Source organism: Myodes glareolus, chromosome 16 (assembly GCF_982192425.1).
Source record: "Myodes glareolus chromosome 16, mMyoGla1.1, whole genome shotgun sequence".
NCBI lineage: Eukaryota > Metazoa > Chordata > Mammalia > Rodentia > Cricetidae > Myodes > Myodes glareolus.
The window spans coordinates 59,588,856-59,602,909 of record NC_142041.1 but is presented as its reverse complement, the minus strand read 5'-3'; the positions used below and the strand labels follow the sequence as shown (position 1 = coordinate 59,602,909).

Genomic DNA, 14,054 nt, shown 5'->3' with positions numbered 1-14,054 from the left:
CCTTATCCCCTCGGGTTCCTGCAATCCTTCCTCCCCCTCTTCCTCAGGTTTCCCCAAGCTCCACCTAATGTTTGGCTGTAGGCCTCCATCCGTTTACATCAGTTAAAGGCTCTGATGACAGCTGGACGAGGCACCAGTCTGTGAGTAGAGCAGAATATCATTAGGAATCATTTTACTGGTCTTTTCTTTTTTCGTCGTGTTTGGTTTAATCTAGATGCTACATATAACTGAAACATGTGATACTTGACTTTCTGAGGCTGACATAATGATCCATCCATTTCCCAGCAAATACCATGATTTCATTCTTGTGGAATAGTAATATTCTATTATATAGAGATACTTTTTTCATTTCCTTTCATCCATCAACAAGCACCTGTGCTGATTCCAGAACTTGCTGTTGCAATTAGTGCCACGTGGTCATTTAGGTATGTCTGTTGCATGTGACTGTTGATCTCTTTGAGCATATGCACCACCATGTTACATCATGTGATAGTGATCTTTGTAACTTGATTGGTTGTTCGGTTTGGTTTGGTAGTTTTGACAATACTGAGGGTGGAACCCAGGACCTTGTACATGATAAGCAAATACACTGCCTCAGAGCTATATCCCAGCTATCCCAGCTCTGTTTTTTCATTTTTTCTTTTTCTTTTTTTTTTTTTTTGGTTTTGTGGTTTTTTTTCAGGACAGAGTTTCTCTGTAGCTTTGGAGCCTGTCCTGAAACTAGCTCTTGTAGACCAGGCTGGCCTCCAGCTCACAGAGATCTGCCTGCCTCGGCCTCTGGAGTGCTGGGATTAAAGGCGTGCACCACCACCACCCAGCTTGTTTTTTCATTTTTTGAGAGACTACCATGCTTATTTTTATATTGACCATACTAATTTAGTTTCATCAGCAGTGTTTAATGGCTGCCTTTCCCCATCCTTGCTATCATTTCTTATTTTTTGTCTTCTGGTAGCCATTCTGGCTCCAAGAAAATAGAATCTCAGTGTAGTCTGGATTTGCATTCCTCTGGTGGTTAAATATTCTTTTCATGTATTTATTATCTGTTTGTACTTCTTCAAATTTGCTTCTTTGAGGCACTTTTGGATATGATGGTGTATGCTGCAACCCTAGTTCTTAAGGTAAGAGGATTGCTATAAATTCAAGACCATCTTCAGTCACAGAGCAGTTACCAAGGCAGAACAACATAACATCCTGTCTATTCGCATTTACTGTCTGGATCATTTGTTCTTTTGGTGTTTGGTTATGTCTTCGTGTGTGTGTGTGTGTGTGTGTGTGTGTGTGTGTGTGTGTGTGTAATAGGAGAGAGAGAGAGAGAGAGAGAGATTGAGAAGTTGATGGCTGGCAAAGATTCCTCCTGGTCTGTCGGCTGTCTGTTCACTGCACAAATTGTTTTCTTATTGGCACAGAGCTTTTTTAATCTCCCCTCTTCATGAGTCCATTGCTTGAGCTGCAGAGCCCTTTCCCAAAGCCCCTCCCCATGCCTTCCTTTGGAAGTGTTTGGCACATGTTCCGCTCTAGTAGTTTCAAAGGTTTGTGTCTTACAATGAGACCCTTAATCTATTTTGAATTTCTGTTTTACAAGGTAAGAGATGGGGATTTTGTTTCCTTTCTCAGCGTGTGTGTGTGTGTGTGTGTGTGTGTGTGTGTGTGTGTGTGAGTTTCCCTTGCTGTTTGCTGCATTTCCACCATTGTGTTTTGGCTCCTTAGTCAAGAATCAGGCAGCATAGCTGCAGGGGTTACTCTGGGGCCTTTCATCAGTGTCTGTACCAGTTTTGGTGCCAGAATCATACTATTTTTGCTACAATAACTCTGTATAATTTGAAATCAGGTATCATAATACCATCAGCATTGCTTAGGTTTGCTTTGGCTATCTGAGGTCTTATGTCAATGAATTTGATAACTGTTCTTTCTGGTTGTATGAAGGATGTTACCAGAATTTTGATGGTGATTTTCATAGAATCTCTTTATCATTTTGGGTAATAAGGCTCTTTTCACAATGTTTATTCTTCCAGTCCACGTACTTGTGTCTCCCTCTGGTTATCTCTACAGTGCATTATGACTTGAAAAGGCCCTTTCCTAGAGGCTGACTCTGCTGCCTAGCCCACCTCTGAGAGATCCCACACAGGCCCAAAAGAAAGCAGCACTAGCTGGCTAGGTGCTCAGGAGACAAGCCTCAGACCACACTGTACTTCTTTCTCTTTGCTATTGACTCAGCTAAGAATTCAAACACCATATTGAATTAGAATGAAGACAGTGGACATCTGTAGCACGAACAATAAAAGCCCAGAGTCAGATCTTGGGGTTCAAGCTGAAGACAGTAAAGTAAAGCAGCCAGCCACTAGAGTTCTTACCTCTACCACGGCTGGGCAATCCTGTCCTCAGCGTGACTGCAGACTGACTGCAGGCTGAGACCTCCCATTTTATATTCCCCTCTAGTGCTGGGATTAAAGGCATGCACCGCCACCGCTTGGTCTCCATGGCTAACTAGTGTGACTGCAGGGATTAAAGGTGTGTGCCACCACTGCCTGGCCTGTATGGTTGACTAGTGTGGCTAGCTTTGTACTCTGATCTTCAGGAAGCTTTATTTATTAAAACTCAAATAAAATATCGCTATAGACACCCTTGTCCTGTTCATGAATTTAGAGAGAATGCTTTGTGGTTTTCCCCAGTCTGTACATTAGCCACAACGGATGTCATGCATAGCCTTTATTGTGCTCGAGTCTGGCGCTCTCCTAGCCTGTAGGGTTGTTGTCAGCCTTTTCTGCTTTAGATGATATGGGCATTTGATTTTTGTCTTTGATTCCATTTCTATATTATGTTGTGTTTGCTACTTGTATATTTTGAACCACTCTAGAATTAAATCAATTTGATCATGATACTATGATATTTTAAGGTGTTATTTAATATAGTTTGCCAGGGTTTCATTTTGTTTTAGGATTTGTGTTCATTAAGGACATTGGCCTTTTTTCCCTTTGTTGTTGGCTCATTGTCCAGCAGCATCAGCAGCGAAGGTAACCCTGGGTTACTGTCCTGGGTCTGGAAGGGTTACTTCCTCTTGCGTCTTGTGGAACAGTTTGAGGATTGTCTTAGTTAGGGTTTCTTTTGCTGTGAAGAGATACCATGACCATGGCAACTCTTCTAAAGGAAATAGTTAACTGAAGGAGTTTGCTTCCAGTTTCAAAGGTTCAGTCCATTATCATCATGGAGGGGAGCATGGTGGCTTGCAGGCAGATGCGGTACTGTAGTAGCTGAGAGTCCAACATCTTGCAGGCAACAGGAAGTTGACTGAGACACAGGGTGATATCCTGAGCATAGGAAATCTCAAAGCCCACCCCCCACAGTGACACACTTCCTCCAACAAGGCCATGCCCACTCCAATAAAAACATACGTCTTGACAGAACTGCTCCTGTGAGACTATGGGACCCAGTTACATGCAGACCACCACCAGGACCAGTGGTGCTGGTTTTCTTTAAAGGACTGGTACTCTTCTGTAGTGAATTCTTCACACCCTGGGCTTTTCTTTCTCAAGGGCCTCCAATGTGACTTCAGCTTTATTTCCCACTACACATCGGTTTGGTTGTTTCTATCCTCTTGTTTTGACTTTGGGATATCATATGTGGCTAGAAATTGATTCATTTATTTTTGAGATCCAATTTATTAGACCAATTTACAAATTAATGTGCTGTGATCTGAAGTTCAGTAGGCTCCTACAATGTGTCCTTTCTTATGTTCAATTTCATTTAACTCTTATCTCCTCCTTTTTGGTTAGTTTGGTTAAGAATTTGAGAATCTTACCCTTTAAAGAAAAGCAGGTCTCTTGTTGGTGTGTTGTATTCTTTCAGTCACCATTCATATTCATTACTTTTTTTCTCTGGACTGTTATTTCTATTTATTAATCTTGGGTTTGACTTTTCTTATTTCAAGACATCAAGGTGCTTAATTTGGTTACTTGTTCTATATCTCTGGTTTTTAATGTTTATTTACATGTGTGTATATGTGTATGTGTGCACATATGTACATACCTGGCACACATGTGGAGGTCAGAGAACAACTTTCAGGAGTTGGTTCTCTCCTTCCACCACGTGGGGCGTAGGCATCAAACTCTGGTCAGCAGACTTAGCGGCAAGAGCCTTTACCCACCGAGCCGTCCGACTGACTCCTCTCTGATTTCGTAATGTGGAGCTTGCATAGCTGTTGTGTGGCTTCTCGTGAGATGCAGATTAATTTAGTTTGCACTCGAAATGGGAAGTTTTTAAAGGATAACTTCACTGAGTGTATAATAGACATGGTTGACAGGTACTTAGTCTCAGGGCTTGAAATGCGTCAGTTTGTGCTTCCCAGGCCTTAGGGTTTCTGCTGACGTGTCTGCTTTTATTCTAATAGGTTTTCCTTTGTAACTTGACATGCCCTGTGCAGCTTCAGCACTCTTTCATTGTTCTGTACTCTGGGCATTCTCACTACACCGTGACGGAAAGGCTGCTTTCTAGTCACGTTTGTTGAGGGATTCTAAATGCCTCCTGAAGTAGAATGATCATTGTTTCCCCCTTTTTTAAGGATTAATCTGCTGTAACAGTATGGAATATATTTTCTGAGTTTCCTGTCAGTAACTTAGTTTCTTTTTCAACACTACGCATTTCATAGGCTTGGTCTCTCCATCTGTTCCAGAGGTCCTGAGTGTCGTGGCCATGGTTGCTGTCGTTTCCTTTTTAGTCTTATTGATATTTGAACGTAATAATATCTTAACGTCGTCAATCCTTGATGCTCTTTCTTCTCGCTAGTCCTGGGTCTTCCTTCACATCAGAGCCTCCTTCTTGTGTCCAGCTTTTATGGCCTTTGAAGCTAAGCAGGTTCTCACCTGCTCCAGAGGTCCACCAGTTTTTGCACCCAGAGGTGGCAGATTTCTAAGCCAAGGTGGTATCCACACATGTGTCAGAGTTTCTCAATGAATGTGAAAAGCTGAAGAAACTCAGCAGTCTGACCGCTAGCCTCAGCCCCTCCAGGCACTGCCACGCGCTGAAGCACCCCACAGGAGGAAGGCCAGCAGGCAAAGCTGCTGCTCTCCCATCCCTGGCCTCAGAGCTCTCAGTCCCGCACTGACACATACAGAATGGCAGCTCCTAAGGCCAAGGGCCCACAACTCTCCATCGGCAGTACAGTAAGTTCCTGACCACACAGAGCAGGGCCACCAGTCACCACAATCCCGCAGCCCACGCTGTTCCTGCTTCCTGGGCTTCTCGGCAAATTCACATTTAGCCCCCTCTATCTGCATCACCGCTTCCTGCAGCCTCTTCCATGCAGACAGACAGCGGCTGCCTGCCTCCCATCTCCCTCACTTGTGATCACTGTTTGATCACAGGTCCCAGCATAGCGTCTCAAACGGTAAGCCGGCAGTGGGCCGTAGCTCTCCAAGGTGTGGGAACAAAGTAATAGGTTGCTGCTTCGCAGTTGGTCTGCTACACACTGAATCCCCCACTGGATTTAAAGCCTTCAGGAATTGCGGGTTCTCCAGCAGCTGGACAGTCTGCTGACGTCAGGCCTGCCTCCCTTCCCTTGGGATTGGAGTTCAGCTTCTCTGCTCAGGAGCTGGGGTGGAGCTGAAGATTATTTCCACACCTTTGTGTTTCTTCCTGCCTCTCCAGTGTCCCTGTACCTCTCCTGATTCCCAGTGCTCTTCCCTTCCTCCCCTCAGGTTAGTGGGCTCCTCGTCACCCTGACTCTTGCCCATGGAGTTAAACAGAGGAAGCTCCCAATCACCATCTCACCTGAGAAGCCATACCCTACTTCTTTAAATTACACACTTGGTTCTTTCCTGGCTGAGAGCCATGTCCATTTTCTGTAAGTTTTCTTCAGCTTCCACACAGCTAACCCGTTGAAACAAAGCAAGCTTACAAGGGAATAGGAAAATGCCTCAATTCCTGTTGTTTTTATTAACTGACTTTTCTCGTAAACCTCGGTTCAGCTGTGAAATTTTGGGTAACACTTGCCCTCTGTACTTTAACTCACAATGTTGACATGACAGGTTTCCATAGCAACTATAAAGTGGTACATTTCCACTCTCCAGAGGAAGAGCCCTGTCATATGTCAGACAGCACTGCCCTGCTTGCAACATGAATGTTCTCTCCATCATAGACGCTAAGAAGAACCCAGCATGAATGTTCTCTCCATCATAGATGCTAGGAAGAACCCAACATGAATGTTCTCTCCATCATAGACGCTAGGAAGAACCCAACATGAATGTTCTCTCCATCATAGACGCTAAGAAGAACCCAGCATGAATGTTCTCTCCATCATAGACGCTAAGAAGAACCCAACATGAATGTTCTCTCCATCATAGACACTAAGAACCCAACATGAATGCTCTCTCCATCATAGACGCTAGGAAGAACCCAACATGAATGTTCTCTCCATCATAGATGCTAGGAAGAACGCAACATGAATGTTCTCTCCATCATAGACGCTAAGAAGACCCCAGCATGAATGTTCTCTCCATCACAGATGCTAAGAAGAACCCAACATGAATGTTCTCTCCATCATAGACACTAAGAACCCAATATGAATGCTCTCTCCATCATAGACGCTAAGAAGAACCCAGCATGAATGTTCTCTCCATCATTGACGCTAAGAAGAACCCAACATGAATGTTCTCTCCATCATAGACGCTAAGAAGAACCCAACATGAATGCTCTCTCCATCATAGACGCTAAGAAGAACCCAACATGAATGTTCTCTCCATCATAGACGCTAAGAAGAACCCAACATGAATGTTCTCTCCATCATAGACGCTAAGAAGAACCCAACATGAATGTTCTCTCCATCATAGACGCTAAGAACCCAACATGAATGTTCTCTCCATCATAGACGCTAAGAAGAACCCAACATGAATGTTCTCTCCATCATAGACGCTAAGAAGAACCCAACATGAATGTTCTCTCCATCATAGACGCTAGGAAGAACCCAGCATGAATGTTCTCTCCATCATAGACGCTAAGAAGAACCCAACATGAATGTTCTCTCCATCATAGATGCTAAGAACCCAGCAAGAGTCCCAGAAGGGAAAGGGGGATTGGTTCCTTGTCTAACTCGCTCCTAACAAAACAGCCATGGAAAGCTGTCAGTCACTCGCATTTTCTCTTGAGTTCTGGGTGCCTAGGAAGGAAATAGTAAATGTACCGTATGGCTGGGCATGTGTGCTATCATGGCATGAGAAGAGTTAGGCACCGATGGGTGCTCCAGGCACTCCCGAGCCTGGCCGATGAGGGGCTGCCTGCAAAGGTTCTCAGAGTGTTTGGATCCAGTGAACCTCTCACTATTAGTAGCAGGGAACTTGTTTTATGTAAATTATACTCAATCAGCATAGCTACCATACAGTAAAGACTGCTTCCCTGCAGGTATCGTGCGGGGGGGGGGGGGGGGGGGGGAGAGGGGCCTTTATAGCTATGCTCACTAAAGCCCTGTGAAGTGGGTGCGGTGTGTGCACAGCTAAAGCAACAGGCTCAAAGAGAAAGCTTCCTCCCGGGGCTGAGAAGGAAACAGCCTGGTACAAACCAAAGTCCAGAGCTCTTTGTGTGGTTCTCAGTTAGCCTGTTTTGTTTGGTTGGTTTTTTTTGGGGGGGGGGGGGTGTTTTGTTCTCAAGATTTAAAATATCCCTTTTGTGGGCTTTTGTACCATAGTGGACTGTTTAAGCTCAGGCGAATTTCAGTGTAACTGCATCTGGGTTGTTACAAGTTCTGAACTTGTAACATTTGCTCTATTTTTGTTCTACACTGGGTCTTGGACACTTCCTTTTCAATCTTTTGTTTGTAAGCTTACTACAGTGGTTAAGACAGCACCCATAGTGGTCAAAAACTGCCTAGTAGGAATCTCAACTCCACCCCTTCTTAGCTATAGAGCTGCAGGCAGGTTCTGTACCTTCCTGTGGATAGTAATAATACCTACCTCATGGATCCTTTAAAGTACACAGTACTTCAAGTATGTGGGATAACACTGTGTATCCAGTAAACATTACATATCACCTACCATTATTGTGATTACTGTTATAGTGCATATACTATTGCTAAAATAGATCTTATATTTTAAGGTCCATAATAACATTATATATTTTTATTTGACATAATTCTCTAAAGGTTTTTGGCATTATGCACATTTTTTATAGTTGCCATCAAAGCTTTAGTTTTCCCCAAGCAGTCTATAATGTAGTGCTTTTTATTAGCATATATTAGCTATACATAATAATCAGTTTCATTATGACATTTTCATAAGTTTATATAATGTATTCTGGGAGGCTCCCATGTCAGATGGCTCACAAGCACTTGTAACACCAGCTCCAAAGGAGTCAGTACTCCACAAGTACCCATATACTCATACACACATCCACACAGACATGCACCTACACATAAATAATAGAATATATCATTAAATATATATATTTTGATTATATTTACCTCCAATATATTTCTTGTTCCCCTCCCATTCCCGCTAATCCCTTCCTCTTCCCAAACCCCTCCCCACTCTGCTTTCAAGTCTTTGTTTGGTGATCCAATGAGTTTAATTAGGGTTGCTTACAGGAGCTTGGGGGAAAGTTTTTTGCAGGAGGGGCATTGGCAGTTCACCAGTGGCTACACGACTGAATAGGTAGGTGAGACTCATGAGACCTCCCTCCACAGAATGTTGCTGACAGGCCCTTCTGAAGGACCTCTGCTGTAGCTTTCCAAGCAATAAATATTTATGTGCTTAATGCTTTTCAGTACTGCATATGAATTATTCTCAAGTAGAGTGAATTAGCTTTGTACTTAGTGGTTTTTATTTGGTTACAGAAACTTGTGTAATTCTTTTAATTCAGGACATGGCCCAGTAATCCACAATGCTGAAGCTAAAATTCTGGAATATATTTCTCATAGAAATAAGAGAGAAGAACAAGTTCTTACAATAATCCGTGATAACTTTGAAAAATCATTTACAGTGACTGAACTTATGAAAATGATTTACAAGGTAACTTTCTTTTATCTTTTCTGTACATGACTACTGTTTACTAGGGTATTATTCAGTAAGCTATGTGATAAACTTAATATATCCCAGGTGAAAACAAGTCTTTTGACTATGCAAGTAATGCTAATTGTCTTGACTTGAGACCAGTAGTTTAAGAAAGAAAGATGTTCATAGATAACAAGAACTGCCATCCTGAGCCATCATTAAACCCTACTTACCTGACTCAGCAGGAGAAACTGCTCTTGAGTTTTGTAATGACACACACTATTCTAGCCATCTTGGCTATCTGTTGTCCAAGCCTTCAGTAAATGACACAGAGTGATCTTCTAAGCAGAAACAAAACAAAAAATCCGAGGATAACGGCAGGAGGAAGTTGTAGGCAGACGATGGAAAATGTGCATCAAAACCGTGAGTACAATACTTTCTGTAGGGAGGAGCTCCGCAGCTGTGTGTGGTAGTCAGGCAGTGCTGCTGCTCAGTGTCCCTACAAGTTTAGCATCTGCTGGGCAGGTAGGGAGCTTAGTGACTTAGTGTCCAGTCCCGTTATGATGGACACAGTGGCACATACATATAGTCTGGTCCTCAGGAAGCAGAGATAGGGCTATTGAGGCTAGCCTGGGGTACATAGTGTTGAGTTTATAAGGTAGTCTGGAGATGTTAGCAACAAGAGTGAAGGACCTTAAACATACTGTAGACTTATGTCAAACTGAAATCATACTCAGTGTGCCCCATTTCAAAGAGAATGATGAACAGATGAAAAACTACCTTTGGCTGGGGTGTAGCTCAAGAGTAGAGCGTTAGCCCCCGATTTTCAAAGCCCTGGCTCAGGATGCCCAGCACTATCTGGGAAAACAGGCTTTGGGGAAACAAGTATTTTCTTTGGGGCTGAGAGATGGGTCAGGCACTACAGTGTTTGCTGTGCAAGTGTGAGGACCGAGGTCATCCCCAGCAGCTAAAGTTAGAGCGTGTGCCTGGAGTCCCAGTGCCGGGAGGCAGGGGCAGGAGGATTCCTGGGGCTTGGTGCTCAGCCAGGTTAGCAGAATCAGTGAGAGACCTTCAAAAATAAGGTGGAGAGCAATCAAGGAAAACGCCCAGTGTCAACATTCAGCCTCAGTATATGCACGCGTGCACACGCATGCACAGACACAGTATATGCATGCGGGCACACGCATGCACAGACACAGTGGACAAAAAGCATCGAAGTTGTGTGAAAGAGCTCATGACCTCTCTAACACTAGTGTGTAGCCATTCTTAACTATACATTGCTACAGTGAGGATCCCCCCAACCTAAGTACAGTCGGCAAAACTCATACCCTGTCACAGATGAGTCATCAAGTAATTGTTCGTGCCTAAATCAGCATTGACTCTTTATTCAGGAGTGTATTCCGTGTGTGCACAGAAGCACAGTCACCACGCTATGCTAGTGTGTGAAACACCTAATGCATGTAAAAGGCATGAAATAGCCTAGTGGCTTATTCACTCAGCATTTATTCTATATTTTATTTGTCACACACTAGAGCAGGTTCAGAAGTACATAGATGACTATGGACCCTTACCTTCGAGGGGGTCCAAGGATTGGTGAAAACAGACCAATTTCAACAGGTATGGCTCTGCCATAATACTGGCCTCCACTGAGAACACTAAACATGTTAGACACTACGCTAAATGTTTTATAAAGGATGAGCATCCTTAATCCAAAATACTCCAATCCTTCAAAGGCTTCATATATTGGAGCATTTTGAATATTCAAGTCATATTTTTCCACACCAGACTTCAGGTTCTATACACCATATGTTAAGACACAAAAGTTGAAATCACTGCAGAGTAATGAGTTTTGTCTAAAGAAGGAGTAAGGAGTAAGCATTTTCTAGGTCAGAGTAGAGAAGAAAAGAAGTCATTTTCGATAGTGAGGGCATGTTCAGACACTAGAGCAATGATCAGCCGCTGTGTTGGGAAATCCAAGAAGACAAGTCCCAGGAGCACAGACTGCAGATGTGGACAGAGGGAAGAGCGTCCTAGAAGATAAGGTAGGAAGAGTAGATGTGATCAGATCACAAGAAGACTTCACTGCCAGCTGAGAGAGCTAGATGGTGCCCAGTAATCTGGGAATGACCACTTTCAGATCCTGGGTGGGTAACTTAGGTGTTGAGATCTAGAAAACCACACTGGTGGAGGGTCAGTTTATGGCACTGGTGCTTAAAGGAGAACAGAAGTTGAAAATTCAGATTTGGTGTCACCAGTACTTATTATTTCTGTGTGTGTTCGCCGAGTGAAAAATGAAAAGAGAAACTGAGTATGGGGTCCCACACCTATAATCCCAGAACTCAGAAGGCTGAGTGAGTTTGAGGCCAGCCTTGCAGATGGTGAGAAGCCAGATTTAGCTGTCTCAAAAGAGAGAGAGAGAGCCAATGATACAACCCTTTGTAAACACCGGGGTTTCTTTGCAAATATCAATGTTTAAGGTAAATCTAGGGGAGAATATGCAAGAGAACTATAAATACCAAGTGCAGTGGGATAAATACAGAAAAAGCTGTCTTCGGAAAAGAGAAACAAGCCAGAACAGTGAGGGTACAGTGAGTGAGACAAAGCCATTGAGTTTTGACCAAGATAATCTGATAATCCTGTCAAATAAGATCAGGGCGCTGAGAAACAGCATTCTGGTTCTGACCCATTGCTGTGGCGAGTCACTGCGACACAGCCACCTGTGAAGAGGACTCATGTGCTGTATCCTTGGAGGTCACAGCCCATCACTCCAGCGAGTCAGGGCGAGAACTCACGGTGGGAACCATGGAGGAACTGCCTTAGCTAATGTTCTTGTTATATATAACCCAGGCCCCAGCTGCCTAGGGATGATACTGCCCACAGTAGGCTGGACCCTTCTAGGACAATTGATAATCAAGACAGGCCCCCACAGACAGGCCTATGGGACAGTCTGATCTAGGCAATTCCTCACCTGAGCCTCTCTGGTCAGATGTCTGTGGGCTGTATCGAGACAACGATTAAAGCTAACTAGGACACAGAGATAATAAATTTAGTGGAGAAAATTGACTTCATAATTACAATTCTTATTTAAAGAATAAAGTACATTTTCTCTTTATTCAAATGGCATGTCAATATTGCATTATTATTTTAGCAAGAGTAATGGGAAACTGTGAGTCATAAGGTACAAAGATATTATCATAATACCAAAAAGAGTATAAAGCAGATTCAAAACTATTTGAATACTAAGAATAATTCTGATATTTATAAATATCATTTATAAATATTAATGAGTTTCTACTGTGTGTCAGTATGCTACACACTAGGAATTCGGTAGTGAACAAAATAAGGCACTGCTATTGTTTTATGGCATTTAATCTCTTTTATCTGTAGAAATATAAAAGGATCAAGAACATTTGCAAGGTAGATGTGGTTTAGGTTGGTATGTTGGGGTTTTTTTGTTGTTGTTGTTTGGTTGGTTGGTTTTTTGTGTTTTGTTTTGTTTTGTTTTGTTTTGTTTTTGTCTGATGTTGCTTTTTTGAGATAGGATCTCATGTGCAGCTTGCTGGCTGGCTTGACAAAGTAGCCAAGTCTGACCTTGAACCTTTGGCTGCCCTGCCCCCACCTCTGAGTGCCCAGTTTACCTGTTTATGTGGTGCTGGAACAGGACCTGGGTTTTGAGTCTGGTAGGAAAGCTCAGCTGAGCCACGTCCCTGACCTCGGTTAGCACTAAAGTGTGCTCAGGTTAAACTTTCCTTTCTGTTGTGCGTGTGTTGTTTAAAGATTCCAGACAACTAAGTGTCCTTCAGAAATGAGACTCCCATTCATCCCTGTTTTCTTTTCAGAATGTTCCAGAGAATTTACAGAAGATGGCAGAGCATAATCTCCTGCTTCATCTGAAAAAACTAGAGAAAGAAGGGAAAATATGTATGTATGCTTCTGAATGTTAACGCATTTACTACTGGCATTCAGACGTTTTTGCAGGTGCACGAGTTTCACCTTAAAACAGCAGCCCCTGAGTCCTCCCTAAGTGTCACATTCAGGGGAGAGAGACCCGAGGAGGATCCAGACCCTCCTGCCCTCGGGGCACCAAGGCTGTGCACTCGGAGGATGGCCTCTTCTAGACATGTGGGACACCTGAAAACAGGCACAGTCTCAAGTGTTAGTAAAAACAGTGACATCAGAGATAGTGACGCGTCCTATAATTATTTCCTTATGGTAATTAATTTGTTAAATTAGGCATTCGTATAAATGTTTAGTCCCTAAAATTGAGAAGTTTGCCCAAGCTTGAATGTTGTTGAAAGCCTCAGTCTTGTTTACACACAAGAAGAAGCTCACATGATAGTCATCAGCAAAATCCCATTCAAGAATGTGGATTTCTTATTACAGAATAGTTGAAAACCCAGTTGGACATACTTAGCCTTTGTTTTTCTTTCTGGTTTACTTTCTGCAGTTCACACCACAATGCCTGACAAGAAGTGGAGAGCTGTCCTTTAGTGTCCAGCGGGCGAAGCTGGCCTGCTTGCTGTTAGAGGGTGGTATGTTCTTTTAGCTATAGATTATTTATAGAGAATATCGAATGTGGGACTTTAAATAACCCTTGATACCTTTCTAAAGTATGTAAATTATATTGTACATCTGTAGGGCAGGCTATTGATGTAACCTTGGACTTGGAACATTTTACTGAATCTAGCACTTTGTCAATTTCCTATGGATTAAGTAAAATGGTTACTTAAGAATAATAAAATTTGCACAGTTCAAAGTAGTTACTCCGTGAGTTTGGATATGTATTAGCATTTGCCAGATTTACTGTTTTCTTCAGTCGGCAGCACAGATGTCAGCAGGCTCCTTTTCTTCACTGTCTGTACCTTTTACATACCAAGTTTATTTCATGCTTTTATCAATTATATCATTTCGGTATTGATTCTACAGCTCTGTGTTATGTTTGTTTTCTTACAATGGCATCCATTAATGATTCATTAGTTTATCATTGAAAAAAATACTAAATATACAAACTTGAAATACTGTGTGATTAATAATTATTTTTAAAGATTTATTTACTTTTATTTTACGTGTATGGGTATTTTG

At 42.6% G+C, this 14,054-nt stretch overlaps 1 protein-coding gene across 2 annotated transcripts in view; it reads left to right on the top strand.

Moving 5' to 3' along the window:
- Lactb2 (lactamase beta 2) overlaps positions 1 to 13,991 on the top strand; it is a 34,063-nt gene extending 20,072 nt beyond the window's left edge. The window contains exons 5-7 of one of the 2 annotated variants that reach the window (XM_048420763.3): positions 8,842 to 8,990; positions 12,812 to 12,893; positions 13,420 to 13,991. In XM_048420763.3, the coding sequence (XP_048276720.2) occupies positions 8,842 to 8,990; positions 12,812 to 12,893; positions 13,420 to 13,463 (275 nt within the window). In that variant the 3' untranslated portion in view covers positions 13,464 to 13,991. The remainder of the gene's footprint in view (positions 1 to 8,841; positions 8,991 to 12,811; positions 12,894 to 13,419) is intronic. The other variant, XM_085677345.2, reaches the window with a different exon arrangement.
- The last annotated feature ends 63 nt before the right edge of the window (positions 13,992 to 14,054 follow it).